We start from the raw sequence: 13,996 nt of genomic DNA on the forward strand, positions 1-13,996 counted from the left end.
TGGCTGCGGGGCTACTTCCAAATCCTGCAGGGAGGTGGCTTACCAAGTGCCTGCTCAGAGCAGGCGCTGGTAAGCCAGGAGCAGAGCATGTCAGATCGCTGATCTGATACAGTGCTCTGCAAAGTGTCAGATCAGCGATCTGTCACTATACAGTGATGTCCCCCCTGGGACAAAGTAGTGTAAAAAAAAAAAAAATCCTAAAGAAAAAAAAATATATTGTTCCCATAAATACATTTCTTTAGCTAAATAAAAAAAACAAAACAATAAAAGTACACATATTTAGTATCGCCGCGTCCGTAACGACCTGACCTATAAAACTGTCCCACTAGTTAACCCCTTCAGTGAACACCGTAAAAAAAAAAAAAAAAAAAACACGAGACAAAACACAACGCTTTATTATCATACCGCCGAACAAAAAGTGGAATAACACGCGATCAGAGAGACGGATACAAATATCCATGGTACCGCTGAAAACGTCATCTTGTCCCGCAAAAAACGAGCCACCATACAGCATCATCAGCAAAAAAATAAAAAAAGTTATAGTCCTCAGAATAAAGCGATGCAAAAATAATTATTTTTTCTATAAAATAGTTTTTATCGTATAAAAGCGCCAAAACATAAAAATTATAGCTCTCAAAATGTGGTAACGCAAAAACTATTTTTTGCAATAAATAGCATCTTTTAGTGTGTGACAACTGCCAATCATTAAAATCCACTAAAAAACCCACTATAAAAGTAAATCAAACCCCCCTTCATCACCCCCTTAGTTAGGGAAACATAAAAAAAATGTATTTATTTCCATTTTCCCATTAGGGTTAGAGCGAAAGTTAGGGTTAGGGTTTGGATTACATTTACAGTTGGGATTAGGGTTAGGGGTGTGGTTAGGGTTATGGTTGGGATTAGGGTTAGGGGTGTGTTTGGGATAGGGTTTCAGTTAGAATTGGGGGGTTTCCACCGTTTAGGCACATCAGGGCTCTCCAAACGCGACATGGCGTCTGATCTCAATTCCAGCCAATTCTGCTTTGAAAAGTAAAACAGTACTCCTTCCCTTCCGAGCTCTCCCGTGCGCCAAAACAAGGGTTTACCCCAACATATGGGGTATCAGCATACTCAGGACAAATTGGACAACAACAATTGGGGTCCAATTTCTCTTGTTACCCTTGGGAAAATAAAAATTTGGGGGGCTAAAAAACATTTTTAGTGGGAAAAATTTTTTTATTTTCACGACTCTGCGTTATAAACTGTAGTGAAACACTTGGGGGTTCAAAGTTCTCACAACACATCTAGATAAGTTCCTTGGGAGGTCTAGTTTCCAATGTGGGGTGACTTGTGGGGGGTTTCTACTGTTTGGGTACATCAGGGGCTCTGCAAATGCAAAGTGATGCCTGCAGACCAATCCATCTAAGTCTGCATTCCAAATGGCGCTCCTTCCCTTCCGAGCTCTCTATGCGACCAAACGGTGGTTCCCCCCCCCCCACATATGGGGTATCAGCGTACTCAGGACAAATTGGACAACAACTTTTGGGGTCCAATTTCCAATTTCTCCTGTTACCCTTGGAAAAATACAAAACAGGGGGCTAAAAAATAATTTTTGTGGAAAAAAAATGATTTTTTTATTTTCACGGCTCTGCGTTATAAACTGTAGCGAAACACTTGGGGGTTCAAAGCTGTCAAAACACATCTAGATAAGTTCCTTAGGGGGTCTACTTTTCAAAATGGTGTCACTTGTGGGGGATTTCAATGTTTAGACACATCAGCGGCTCTCCAAACGTGACATGGTGTCCCATCTCAATTCCAGTCAATTTTGCATTGAAAAGTCAAATGGCGCTCCTTCCCTTCCGAGCTCTGCCATGCACCCAAACAGTGGTTTACCCCCACATATGGGGTATCAGCGTACTCAGAACAAATTATACAACAACTTTTGGGGTCCATTTTCTCCTGTTACCCTTGGTAAAATAAAACAAATTGGAGCTGAAATAAATTTTTTGTGAAAAAAAGTTAAACTTTTTTTTTTTTTTTTAAACATTCCAAAAATTCCTGTAAAACACCTGAAGGGTTAATAAACTTATTGAATGTGGTTTTGAGCAACGTGAGGGGTGCAGTTTTTAGAATGGTGTCACACTTGGTTATTTTCTATCATATAGACCCCTCAAAATGACTTTAAATGTGATGTGGTCCCTAAAAAATATTGGTGTTGTAAAAATGAGAAATTGCTGGTCAACTTTTAACCCTTATAACTCCCGAACAAAAAAAAAAAATTTGGTTCCAAAATTGTGCTGATGTAAAGTAGACATGTGGGAAATGTTACTTATTAAGTATTTTGTGTGACATATCTCTGTGATTTAAGGGTATAAAAATTCAAAGTTGGAAAATTGCTAAATTTTTGCCAAATTTCCATTTTTTTTCACAAATAAACACAAGTTATATCGAAGAAAGGTTATCACTATCATGAAGTACAATACGTCACGAGAAAACAATGTCAGAATCACTGGGATCCATTGAAGCGTTCCAGAGTTGTAACCTCATAAAGGGACAGTGGTCAGAATTGAAAAAATTGGCCCGGTCATTAACGTGCAAACCACCCTTGGGGCTTAAGGGGTTAAATAAATAGATATTTGAAAAATAATTTCCACAATTGGATGTGCTTAAATAAAATTTTCCTGTGCTGACAATCTTTTAAATGTGCCCCTGCTGTGTACTGTGTCATATAATGATCCTCTCAAAAGTATTATAATCCCTTATTAAAAAGATCATATACAGCCTATAGAGCGACAAAGAAAGAGGTACTGGAATCCAAATATTGCTAACTCATTTATCAAAGACTTTATTAACACATAATGAAATAGAAATATACAACATAAATATTACTCATAAAATAGAATAAATATCTATAAAAAAAAGTACATAGATACTAATGGGACAGATGAGCAGAAACACAAAAATGCTCTGAACTTGTTATATAACAATACGGGTAGTCACAGTGGACATATAGACATAACATAGTAACATAGTTATTAAGGTTGAAGGAAGACTTTAAGTCCATCTAGTTCAACCCATAGCCTAACATGCCCTAACATGTTGATCCAGGGGAAGGCAAAAAAAAACCCATGTGGTAAGAGTAAGCTCCACCATGGGGAAAAAAATTCCTTCCCGACCCCACATACGGCAATCAGACTAGTTCCCTGGATCAACGCCCCCATTATTCTCATTTTATGTGACAACCTTTTGTGTGGCATCGTATCAAAAGCTTTTGAAAAGTCCATATACACTACATCCACTGTGCTCCCTTGGTCCAGTCCGGAACTTACCTCTTCATAGAAGCTGATCAAATTAGTCTGACATGAACGGTCCCTAGTAAACCCGTGCTGATACTGGGTCATGAGGTTATTCCTCTTCAGATACTCCAGTATAGCATCCCTTAGAATGCCCTCCAGGATTTTACCCACAGTAGAGGTTAAACTTACTGGCCTATAATTACCGAGTTCAGTTTATGTCCCCTTTTTGAATATTGGCACCACATTTGCTATACGCCAGTCCTGTGGTATAGACCCTGTTATTATGGACTCTTTAAAGATTAAAAATAATGGTCTATCAATGACTGTACTTAATTCCTGCAGTACTCGGGGGTGTATCCCATCCGGGCCCGGAGATTGGTCAATTTTAGTGATTTTTAGACGCCGCCGTACTTCCTGCTGGGTTAAGCAGGTTACCTTTAACTGGGAAATTTTATCACTAGTCATATTGGCTGCCATGGGATTTTCTTTTGTAAATACTGATGAAAAAAAGTCATTTAGCATATTGGCTTTTTCCTCATCCTCATCCGCCATTTCACCCAGACTATTTTTAAGGGGGCCAACACTATCATTTTTTAGTTTCTTACTATTTATGTAGTTTAAAGAATATTTTGGGATTATTTTTGCTCTCTCTGGCAATGAGTCTTTCTGTCTCAATTTTTGCTGCCTTGATTTGCTTTTTACAGAATTTATTTAATTTTCTGTATTTATTTAATGCCTCATCACTACCTACTTCCTCTAATTCTCTAAATGCTTTCTTTTTGTCCCTTATTGCTCCCCTTACAGCTCTATTTAGCCATATTGGTTTCCTCCTATTTCTAGTATGTTTATTCCCATACGGTATATACTGTGCACAGGTCCTATCCAGGATGCTAATAAACGTCTCCCATTTTCTTTGTGTACTTTTTTGTCTCAGGATATCGTCCCAGTTAATTGCACCAAGATCCTCTCTCATCCGTTGGAAATTTGCCCTCCTGAAGTTTAGTGTCCTTGTCACCCCTCTACTACACATCTTATTAAAGGAGACATGAAAACTTATTATTTTGTGATCACTATTCCCCAAGTAACCCCCAACCCTTATATTTGATATGCGGTCTGGCCTGTTGGTTAATATTAGGTCTAGCAGTGCCCCCCTTCTTGTTGGGTCCTGAACCAGTTGTGAAAGGTAATTGTCTCTCATAGTTGTCAAAAACCGATTACCTTTACTGGAACTGCAGGTTTCTGTTCCCCAATCTATTTCAGGGTAGTTGAAGTCCCCCATAATAATGACTTCTCCTTGAGTCGCAGCTTCATCTATTTGCTTTACGAGGATATTCTCCATTGCTTCCATTGTTTTTGGAGATTTATAACAAACCCCTATCAGTAATTTATTATTTTTTCCCCCTCCCCTTATCTCCACCCACAGGGACTCTACATTTTCATTAGATTCACCTATATTATCACGCAGGATGGGTTTTAAGGTCGATTTTACATACAGACACACCCCACCCCCTCGCTTATCTGTACGGTCATTTCTGAAAAGGCTATAGCCCTGCAAGTTAACAGCCCAGTCTGGCTCTCATCCAGCCATGTTTCAGATATCCCCACCATGTCATAATTATGCTCTAACAACATTAATTCTAATTCCTCCATTTTGTTGGCGAGGCTTCCGGCATTAGTATACATGCACTTGATGTTCCTCTCTGTACCTCTATTCTTTCTTAAATTACTAACTGTTCTAACCCCACCCCCCATGCCACCGCCACCCCCAACTTCCTTATTTGTGCCCAGGTCTCTATCTGCACTATCTTCCCCTCCTATAAAATGAATACCCTCCCCCCCAATCCCTAGTTTAAACACTCCTCCAACCTTCTAACCATTTTCTCCCCCAGCACAGCTGCCGCTTCCCCATTGAGGTGCAGCCCGTCCCTAGCGTAGAGCCTGTAGCCGACTGAGAAGTTGGCCCAGTTCTGCAGGAACCCAAACCCCTCCTTCCTACACCAATTCTTGAGCCACTTATTAACCTCCCTAATCTCCCGTTGCCTCTCTGGCGTGGCACGTGGTACAGGCAGTATTTCGGAAAATACCACGTTGGAGGTCCTTGCTTTCAGCTTGCAGCCTAATTCCCTGAAATCATCTTTAAGGACCTTCCACCTACCTCTAACTTTGTCATTTGTGCCAATGTGCACCATGACCGCTGGGTCCTCACCAGCCCCTCCCAATAACCTGTCAACCCGATCAGCGATGTGTCGGACTCGAGCGCCAGGTAGGCAGCACACCGTCCGACGATTCCTGTCTTTGTGACAGATTGCCCTATCTGTACCCCTGATAATTGAGTCCCCCACTACCAGCACCTGTCTGGCCTGCCCTGCTCTCCTATTTCCCTCCTTACTGGAGCAGTCACTCCTCCGGCTTTCAGAGGACATGTCTGGCTGCAGCAGTGCTACCCCTGTACTGGCACCCCCCTCATCTGCCAACTTAGCAAATTTATTGGGGTGTACCAGATCAGGACTAGCCTCCCTGGCACTCTTCCCTCTACCCCGCCTTCTATCTGTCACCCAGCTAACTGCCTCACTGTCCTGCAGCTCCATCCTACCATCCCCCCCCTCACCTATCCCATTGAGCGTCTGCTCAGTGAGCAGAAGACTCCTCTCCATATTGTCTATGGATCTCAGTGTTGCCAGCTGCACATTTAGATCCAGAATCTGGGCTTCCAAATGCACAATGTGCTCACATCTCGCACAGCAGTATGCACCCTCGACCGGCCGATCAAGGACTGCATACATGTGGCAAGATGTGCACTGGATGGCATTAACAATAGTGGAGCACATTTCCTAATGGGGATTGCACCACACAAACGTTAATTAAAAATAAATACAAAGTATTAAAAAAAAAACAAAAAAAAACACAACAACAGCAAAAAAAAAAAAAAAAAAAACAGACAGCAATTCCTCCCTTGGAAACTCCCTGATTCCAAAGTCACTGGATCACAAGTCACACTTACCGCCGTCCACACTTACGCTCAGGTCACACTCAGCTCGCTCACACTCGCTATGCTGAAGATTTTATAGATTTTTTTTTCTCTATTTCCCTTCAACAACAAGCCACCTTGCTGTTCAAATGCACTTTCAACAAATAAAGCATTAACGTAGTTATAGACAGGTATATATCAGAAAAGATATATAACAAATATGATGGTATGTATATATTAAGAATAAGTGAACCCATATACAGTGCCATGCTTAAGTATTCGGCCCCCTGGATCTTTTCAACCTTTTCCCACATATCATGCTTAAAACATAAAAAAGATACCAAATGTAAATTTATGGTGAAGAAACAACAACAAGTGGAACACAATTGTGAAGTTGAACAAAATGTATTGATTACTTAAAATTTTTGTCGAAATTCAAAAACTGTAAAGTGGGGCGTGCAATATTATTCGGCCCCATTACTTTCAGTGCAGCAAACTCACTCCAGATTCCAAAGTTCATTGTGGATCTCTGAATGATCCAATGTTGTCCTAAATGCCTAATGATGATAAATATAATCCACCTGTGTGTAATCAAGTCTCCGTATAATGCACCTGCTCTGTGATAGTCTCAGGGTTCTGTTTGAAGCACAGAGAGCATCATGAAGACCAAGAACACTACAGGCAGGTCCGTGATACTGTTGTGGAGAAGTTTAAAGCCGGATTTGGATACAAAATGATTTCCAAAACTTTAAACATCCCAAGGAGCACTGTGCAAGCGATCATATTGAAATGGAAGGAGTATCATACCACTGCAAATCTACCAAGACCAGGCTGTCCCTCTAAACTTTCAGCTCAAACAAGGAGAAGACTGATCAGAGATGCAGCCAAGAGGCCCATGAACACTCTGGATGAACTGCAGAGATCTATAGCTGAGGTGGGACAGGCTGTCCAGAGGACAACAATCAGTCGTACACTGCACAAATCTGTCCTTTATGGAAGAGTGGCAAGAAGAAAGCCATTTCTCAAAGATATCCAAAAAAAGTGTCCTTTAAACTTTGCAACAAGCCACCTGGGAGACACACCAAACATGTGGAAGAAGGTGCTCTGGTCAGATGAAACCAAAATCGAACTTTTTGGCAACAAGGCCAAACGATATGTTTGGCGTAAAGGCAACACAGCTCATCACCCTGAACACACCATTCCCACTGTCAAACATGATGGTGGCAGCATCATGGTTTGGGCCTGCTTTTCTTCAGAAGGGACAGGGAAGATGGTTAAAATTGATGGGAAGATGGATGGAGCCAAATACAGAACCATTCTTGAAGAAAACCTGTTGGAGTCTGCAAAAGACCTGAGACTGGGATGGAGATTTGTCTTCCCACAAGACAATGATCCCAAACATAAAGCAAAATCTACAATGGAATGGATCACAAATAAACGTATCCAGGTGTTAGAATGGCCAAGTCAAAATCCAGACCTCAATCCAATCGAGAATCTGTGGAAAGAGCTGAAAACTGCTGTTCACAAACGATCTCCACCAAACCTCACTGAGCTCGAGCTGTTTGCCAAGGAAGAATGGGCAAGAATTTCAGACTCTCGAAATATAAAACTGATAGAGACATACCCCAAGTGACTTGCAGCTGTAATCGCAGCAAAAGGTGACGCAACAAAGTATTAAGTTAAAGGGGCCGAATAATAATGCCCCTCTTTTCAGTTTTTGAATTTCCACAAAAATTTTAAATAACCAATACATTTCGTTTAACTTCACAATTGTGTTCCACTTGTTGTTGATTCTTTACCAAAAATTTACATTTGGTATCTTTAGGTTTGAAGCATGATATGTGGGAAAAAGGTTGAAAAGTTCCAGGGGGCTGAATACTTTCACAAGGCACTGTATAGTACCTCACAACATAACCACCCAACTAATGGCCTAAGATACATTCTGATCATCAGGGGACTCAGAGCACAGCAGTTGATAAAATATTTACATGGGTATATTACCTGTGGTCATGTTGTAATGGAGGTGGAAGTAAAGAGCAACCTCGAAGCGCGTTTCACCGCTAAGGAGTTGCGGCTTCATCAGGAGGTGACTGGATCCCAGTACCTTTATCTTTGTCGCTCTATAGGCTGTACGTGTAGTGTGTAATGTCTGTGTCTCAATGTGCAGGCACACGGTATGTCATACCTCTTCTCCTGGGCAGGGGAGGAAGTAAAAGAGTATACAGACATTATAGCAGGGGATCACAGCTGATTCTTACTGTAAAGTAAAACATTTCCCTGCCCGTTTTTAAACAATGTTTTACTTCAAAGAAAGAATTATTTGAAATCTTGTGCTGTAATGTTTGTATACCCTCTTCCCCTCCCCTGTCCAGAAGCTTTGGTATGATCAGACCATGTTCCTGTATGGTCACACAACACAGCCAGGGACACATTTATAAGAATACCTCAGCACAGGAAAAATGTATTTAAACACATCCAATTGTGTAAATTATTATTATTCCAAGATCTGTTAATTAAAATGAACTTGTATGTGGGACAAACCCTTAAAGGATATAGAGTGCAATTATTGTTATATATTTTGCAGCTTAGGTCCTGTTATGATATAGGTACACTGTTCTTTTATTTACTGGGTAACCATTGTCCTGTGACCATATGTACCATATATACTCGTGTATAAGCCAAATTTTTCAGCACATTTTTGTGCTGAAAACGCCCCCATTGGCTTATACACGAGTCATTGTCACAGAAAACGGCGGGAGAGGGGGAGCAGCGGAGCAACGGGTCACAGGAGGCAGGAGCCTGTGGCTGCGGCTAAAGCCTGTGCCCGCTGCTAAAGAAAAATGAATATTCACTGCACTGGCAATGAATATTAATTTCTCTTATAGCGCGCACAGTTACAGCAGCTGCCGGGCTATCACGGGTGCCTGCTCATTAAGGTTATGAATGTTCACCTCTCTCCACTTCAATAGGCGTGGATAGAGGTGAATAATCATTCCCTTAATGAGCGGTGAAACATGATCGCTCGGCCGCAGATGGTGCTAGCACTGGAACAAAATGCTGTGAGGGTGCACAGTGAAGGTAAGTAGGATGATGTTTTGGGTTTTTTATGCTTTTCTCATAGGGGCCACGCAGATAAGGATGGGGATAAGGAGCCAAACAGACAAGGATAGGGATAAGGAAACATGCAGACAAGGATGGGGATGAGGGGACAATTTATACCCAGCATATACTCGAGTCATTAAGTTTTCCAAGGGGTGGTCCACGACACAGCAGAGCTAGGGCGGGGGTGGTCTGGCGCACAACAGAGCTAGTGGGGGAGGGGGTCCGGCACACACCAGGATCTAGGATGGAGGTAGTCTGGGACATAGAGCTAGGGCATAAGGGGTCCGGCACACACCCGAGCTAGGGTGGAGGTAATCGAGGACACAGCAGAGCTAGGGGTGGGGTTGGTCCGGCACACAGCAGAGTTAGGGCTGAGGTCGTCTGACACACAACATTAGTTCTCTGGTGCAAAGAAGAACAGTGGAAAGTACTGCGGAGGGATGTAGCAACCCGACATGAAGAACTGGGGACTGAATACTGTAATAGGTCAGGGAGATGTGGCGCAGGGTGGCTAGTTTGTTTCTGAGTTAGGGATGACCAGTGAACAAACTAAAGAAATGGGAAAAATTTACTGAAAAATAAAAACCTCAAAATCACTTTTACAAAAAAAGTTTTGTATACCATCCTCACAAACATTTGCAAATATCCCATAATACACCATACACTGAGCACTGCAGTCCTACAGTGGTTCGGAGGATACAAGTACCTGTTATATTGTGAATGTTTGTTAAAGTTCTTGCCGAGGAAATCCTTATAAAAATAAGCCATCACTTCTGCATCCAGTGTCCTTTTCCGACCTGTGAAGGGCAGAGAAGATGTTTGGCACATATGGCACATTGGCCGAGTATTAATCATTACGATGAGACAGCGATGTGCGGCGAGTCATTAGACTTATGTCCAGGATGGAGATAAACACATTCCTGTTGCCTTGAATCAGCAATTTCCAACCAGTGCAACCACAGGTGGGGTAAAACTGCAAATCCCAGCATGCGAAAAGGGGCTGTATTGCAACTGTTGGGAGAAATACCATGTACTTATAGTAGTGACATTGTCCTCTGTATACATAGAAGGGTTGTACACCAGGATGGATGTCTAATCTCTGGGGACCAGACAGCCTGGTGACTCCTGCAATCTATAGAACCACTGGGGGGGGTACCAAGCCAGACATGGGACATACTGTCACAACACAGTTGTCGGGTGACTCAGGACCAGGGGTTCCTTCCCTGTCCCTAACACTAGGGGGAGCCTAGCTCGCCCTGCTCCCTGGGATACTTCAGATGGGGAAGATGCCGGGGTCTCCACCCTTGCCTTGTCTCCTGAGTTAGTCCTCCATCTGTTCTCTTCCCCAACCCAGGGAAGAGGGGGGTCACTACTGTGCACCGTAGAACACCAACCCGACAAACAAGGCAACACAAACAAGGGTTAAAAGAAAACTCCAGGCATACAAAATATTCACTCACATATAACAGAGGAATGCACCGGGCTGTGAAGGTAGAGGAATGAACAAAAACAGAGAAGGATAAGGTATTACCACACGTACAAACCAAGCAACAGTCACTAATAACTCCTTCAACTCTCCTACTCATACGAACTCCTTTCCCTCCGTTTCCAATGTAGCAATAAAGCTAGCTCTGACAAGGATTAGTATCAGAGCCCAGATTATAAAAGGAAAAGGAGTGGCTAACCGAGCTCAGCTCTCAGCACAGGGATTTCCAACATGGTCGATTAACTCCTGTTCTGCTAGAGGGAATAAACATTTAAATTGAAGGAGAAGTGCTTCTTGTCAGCGCCGAAGTAGGAGCAATCAGACGCTGTGGTATTCTGGCTCCACACTGTCGCTGTAACCCGTGACACATACATAATTTACTGGCGGGGATTATAGTCCGTTTTGCGATTGGGGAGAAAAAAAGGATAAAGTTTTCATGACACAGAAATGGGTCCCAATCAATTATAATACCCAAAATGGGAGACCACCCAGGGCATAATAAGGACAGTCACAAGACCCAGACTTATCCACAACCCTAAAACTGGAAGACGTACAGTCTGAAGCATCTCCCAGGAAGTCTCACCTTCCTCATCTCTCTGCCCCAAACCCAAGGCATGAAGTTTTGAGATGATAAATTCTTCTTTTTCCTAAAAAGAAAGAAATACATTCAATAATGATGATGGGGTTACAGCCTGCAGAATAGTCAGGCCATTACTCTACTAGCAAGAACTGAACTACACAGTCATGGCCGAAAGTGTTGGCAACTTGAAATTGTTCCAGAAAATGAAGTATTTCTCCCACAAAATTATTGCAGTTACGCATGTGGTTATACATATGTTTATTTCCTTTGTGTGTATTGGAACAGAAAAAAAAAGAAAAAGGAAAATTGGACATCATTTCACACAAAGCCGCCAAAATGGGTCAGACAAAATTGTTGGCATCTTTCCAAAATTGTAAGTAAACAACTTTGTTTCAAGCGTGTGATGATCTTTCGCACTCATCTGTGGTAACAGATGTCAGCGATATGAAAATCACACCTGAAACTAGATAAAAAGGGGAGACGTTGACTGCAATCTTTGCATTGTGTGCCACACTAAGCATGGAGAACAGAGAGAAGAAATGTCTGAGGACCCGACAACCAACATTGTTGTAAAATATCACCAATGTCCTGGTTACAAATCCATCTCCAGAGATCTTGAGGTTCCTTTGTCCATGGTGCACAACATAATCAAGAAGTTTACAACCCATGGCACAGTAGCTAATCTTCCTGGATGTGGATGGCAGAGAAAAATTAAACAAAAATTGCAACCCCGGATAGTCCGGATGGTGGATTTTTTAGCACAATTTATAGGGTGCCAATACTTTCAGCCATGACTGTAGGTAAAATCCAGACTGGCAAGTGTCTATGTCGGGTCCACACAGCCACAATACAAGTTACGTGCCCAAAGCACCATACAGGTGAATGCATAAATTAAATATTAAAAATGAACCCATTTCTTAGATAAAGCATTGTAGCTGTAAGTACTGTAGGGCTTGCAAAGACTGCTCTGAAACTGGGCAGATTACTAGATCCGCCCAGCTTCAGTGGCTCTGTGCTTCTCTGATGCTGCGGAGACAAAGCTGCCTCTGCTTACAGTGTGATAGAGCGTTGATTCTGGAGCGTCTCACCATACAGCAAGCAGGGGCAGAGGACCGATGCACCCCTGAATACAACATGAGAATAAACCTTTAATTGCCATCACTGGGTATGTAGATATTTTGAGATTGAATGTGCAGCTGCAGGGTAGACACTATATGCGATATAGGCCACTCTGCTTGACTTGACATGTCCATAATAAGCCCTGCAAATCCCAGTACAGGCCTAATTACCGTATATGGATAAAGTGCATATAACAAGCAACGAATGCAAGTAGTAGCATCTTCTGGCTGAAATAGCAAACTATGCTAGCCCTTTAACATGACTGTCACAAAGAGGAGTTATACCTTAAGGAAAGTCAGATTTTGGTTTGCCCAAAACTTTTGATTCCAATCTTCTGTTTCCTGACGCAGTTCCCGAAGTTTTCTTTCCAAAGGAGACTCGTCTGCCGGAACAAAGTATTTTATAGGTCGAAGATTGGAATATCTATCGGGAGGACCAATCCAGTCATACTTTGAGTCCACAGGTGGGCAGAAGCTGGTAGCCTACATAGATTAAAAAAAAATAAAAAATACGTATAACCTAAGTTAAAAAAAATAAAATAAAAATATGGCAAAAATATAATATGGCTGTTCATCCTAAGAGGCTTTTTATTAACGTTACTAGTATATTTGTATATACTTTTCCTTCAGGTCCAGTAGATGCATTACTGTACAGCAGTAGTGCCGCCAGCTGGAGAACTCGTGCTATAACAATCAGCATGAATAAAAAAAATATATATTACCCCACCAATCCTTCATTCTGAGGATTGGTGGGGTCTCAGATGTTGGACAGCCTCCAATTACAACCTGATGGCTTATCACCATATAAAATGGGAAAAACACTTTAATCATACATGTTAAGCTTCTCTAACCCCCTATTAAACTTGTAAGGCTGAGTTCACACTGGCGACTGCAGTTTCATTACAAAAAAAGAACAAAACTCAATGATGAGACGGATCTGACTTAAGACGGCCTGTAATGAAGCCCGACATACCCAGTAGGGCTGGAAGCTCCCCTACACAGACAGGCAGACAGGTTTGGTGCTGCTGGGGCCACCTTTTTTGTGGTGGCCTGTCTGCAGCTTTCTTTTTACTACATTGATAAATAAATGTGGTATGCAGAGACAATAGCCAGTAGGAGGGTAAAAAAGGTGCTTATGGAGCTATACAGACACAAAAGGGAGAGACCTGTCAACCAAGGGAAGAGGAGAGGAGCAGGGACTGGTCTTTTTGACTAGTCATTCGAGCAATATGGTCCCCAGATGGTTTAACATACATTGTAGGTTGTTTCCTTAGTGCAAAAACTGGATTTTCCAAAGGGTATTCGTTTACAGAAAATTTGCTGCATTTTTACAACGCCAGCGAAGAGAATGAGATTTTGAGAAATTTCATGCACATGCTGCGAAATATCGCACTGTAAAGTTGACAGGACCTGAAGGATAGAGGTCTTGTCATGGGTTTACGGCGACAGAGGGGGCCAGAAGACCAC

The 13,996-nt window shown here is 42.1% G+C and overlaps 1 protein-coding gene across 2 annotated transcripts in view; it reads right to left on the reverse strand.

The window, feature by feature from the left end:
- Positions 1 to 13,996, reverse strand: part of COA8 (cytochrome c oxidase assembly factor 8) — a 28,525-nt gene that overhangs the window by 4,444 nt on the left and 10,085 nt on the right. For both annotated transcript variants that reach the window (XM_077266862.1, XM_077266853.1), the window contains exons 2-4: positions 12,815 to 13,012; positions 11,415 to 11,478; positions 10,052 to 10,142 (exon numbers count right to left, since the gene is read on the reverse strand). In XM_077266862.1, coding sequence (XP_077122977.1) covers positions 10,052 to 10,142; positions 11,415 to 11,478; positions 12,815 to 13,012 — 353 coding nt within the window. The remainder of the gene's footprint in view (positions 1 to 10,051; positions 10,143 to 11,414; positions 11,479 to 12,814; positions 13,013 to 13,996) is intronic.

The sequence above is a fragment of the Ranitomeya variabilis genome, chromosome 1, assembly GCF_051348905.1.
Source record: "Ranitomeya variabilis isolate aRanVar5 chromosome 1, aRanVar5.hap1, whole genome shotgun sequence".
Classification (NCBI taxonomy): domain Eukaryota; kingdom Metazoa; phylum Chordata; class Amphibia; order Anura; family Dendrobatidae; genus Ranitomeya; species Ranitomeya variabilis.